At 38.1% G+C, this 1,760-nt stretch overlaps 1 protein-coding gene across 1 annotated transcript; it reads left to right on the top strand.

Moving 5' to 3' along the window:
* Nucleotides 1–91: 91 nt before the first annotated feature.
* LOC106779526 lies at nucleotides 92–1,747 on the top strand (the record flags this gene model as incomplete). Its single annotated transcript, XM_014667644.1, has 3 exons — nucleotides 92–1,102; nucleotides 1,195–1,418; nucleotides 1,490–1,747. Coding segments are annotated over exons 1-3 (1,493 nt in total), but the record flags the coding sequence as incomplete, so codon positions are not given.
* Between the last annotated feature and the right edge of the window lie 13 nt (nucleotides 1,748–1,760).

The raw sequence follows: 1,760 nt of genomic DNA, 5'->3' as shown, positions 1-1,760 counted from the left end.
GGAGGACCTTGTGGATGTGAATGTTGGTTGTGATATAGATGATGATGTAGAAAGAAATTTCGAGAGAAATGTGGAAGTGGAAGTCCAAAGTATGTCAAATGAGTGTAGTGAAAGTGTGAGTTCTGAAAGTATGTTTGATGTTAATGTAGAGGGTGTGAATGGTAGAGGTTTGTCAGATGATGAGTGGGAGTCTGAACACTTAGTTAGTGAAGCAGAAAGTCATGAAGAAGATACGGATGTAGAGGGTTATGGGACTTTTACAACATTTGTGTTGCCAAAAAGTATGGTTGACTTTAAGTGGGAAGTGGGGACATACTTTGCTGAAAAGCAAGACATAGTGGAGGCTATAAAAAGCTANGCCTTAGATAATGGAAGAAATGTTCATTTTGTTAAGAATGATAAACAAAGAATGAGGTTCAAGTGTGTGGGTGCAAAAGGTAAATGCCCATGGAGGTTATATTGTGGTTATATGAAGGCTGTGAAAACATGGCAATTGAGGACAATACTGGACANCCATACCTGCAGCAGGGAATTCAACTTGAAATTAATTGATTCCAAGTGGTTGAGCAAGAAGATAGAGAAAAGTATTAGAGACAATCCTACAATGAAGGGTGTGGACATAAGGGAAAAAGTTCAAAGGAAATATAACGTTGGTATTTCAAGGTGTATGGCCTATAGGGCAAAAAACCGAGCAAGAGAGCAAATTGATGGCTCCTTCAAAGAACANTATAAAAGGTTATATGACTATGCCCATGAGTTGCTGGCCAAAAATCCAGGCTCAACAGTGAAACTAAAGGTTGATGATGTGGGGGGTGAAGTTGTTTTCAAGAGATTCTATGTATGTTTAAAGGCTTGCAAAGATAGTTTTAANTCATGCAGGCCTATTATTGGTTTAGATGGAGCATTTCTGAAAGGTAAGTACGGTGGTGAGTTGTTAACAGCTGTGGGTCGAGATGGGAATGATCAAATGTTGCCAATTGCGTATTGTGTTGTTGAAGTTGAGAACAAGGAGTCATGGAGGTGGTTCTTGGAACTATTAATAGATGACCTTGGAGGGCNAACAATTTGTGCTTCATTCACCTTCATGTCAGACCAGCAGAAGGTAATTCTAATCATTATTTTGTAATTTAACTTTCTAACTTTANGGTCTTTAATTGGTTGGTTGTATTCATTTACTTGTATATTGTATTGCAGGGTCTACTTCAAGCACTAGATGAATTGCTTCCTAAAGTGGACCAAAGGTTTTGTGTGAGGCATATGTATTCCAACTTCAGGAAGAAATTTCNTGGTAAAAACCTGAAGCGTTTAATGTGGAGGGCAGCTTCAGCCACACATCCACAAACCTGGGAGATGGAAATGAGAAACATAAGAGCACTGAATGAAGATGCTTATAAGCATTTGATTGTCATCCNTCCAAGGTTAGTCCTAAAAAGTGCAACATAATACCTTATTTATTTCATGTTAATAACGTTTCTATTATTTGTTGTAGGCATTGGTCAAGATCAAGGTTCATTGAAAGACCTAAATGTGACACCTTAGTAAACAATATGACTGAAGGCTTCAATAGTGTCCTCCTTTCTACCAGGAGTAAACCCATTATTACTTTGCTGGAGGAGATACNTCTTTACCTCATGCAAANATGGGCCAAGAACAGGTCAAGCATAGCATCATTTACTGGAAGCATTTGTCCAAAGATCTTATCCAGATTTAGAAAGGAATCTGAGTTAACCAAAAATTGGATTCCTAGGTAATTTCCATTA

Source organism: Vigna radiata, unplaced genomic scaffold, assembly GCF_000741045.1.
Source record: "Vigna radiata var. radiata cultivar VC1973A unplaced genomic scaffold, Vradiata_ver6 scaffold_1544, whole genome shotgun sequence".
Lineage (NCBI taxonomy): Eukaryota > Viridiplantae > Streptophyta > Magnoliopsida > Fabales > Fabaceae > Vigna > Vigna radiata.
Note: the sequence above shows the minus strand (reverse complement) of the source record. Positions and strands in the feature narration are given on the sequence as shown.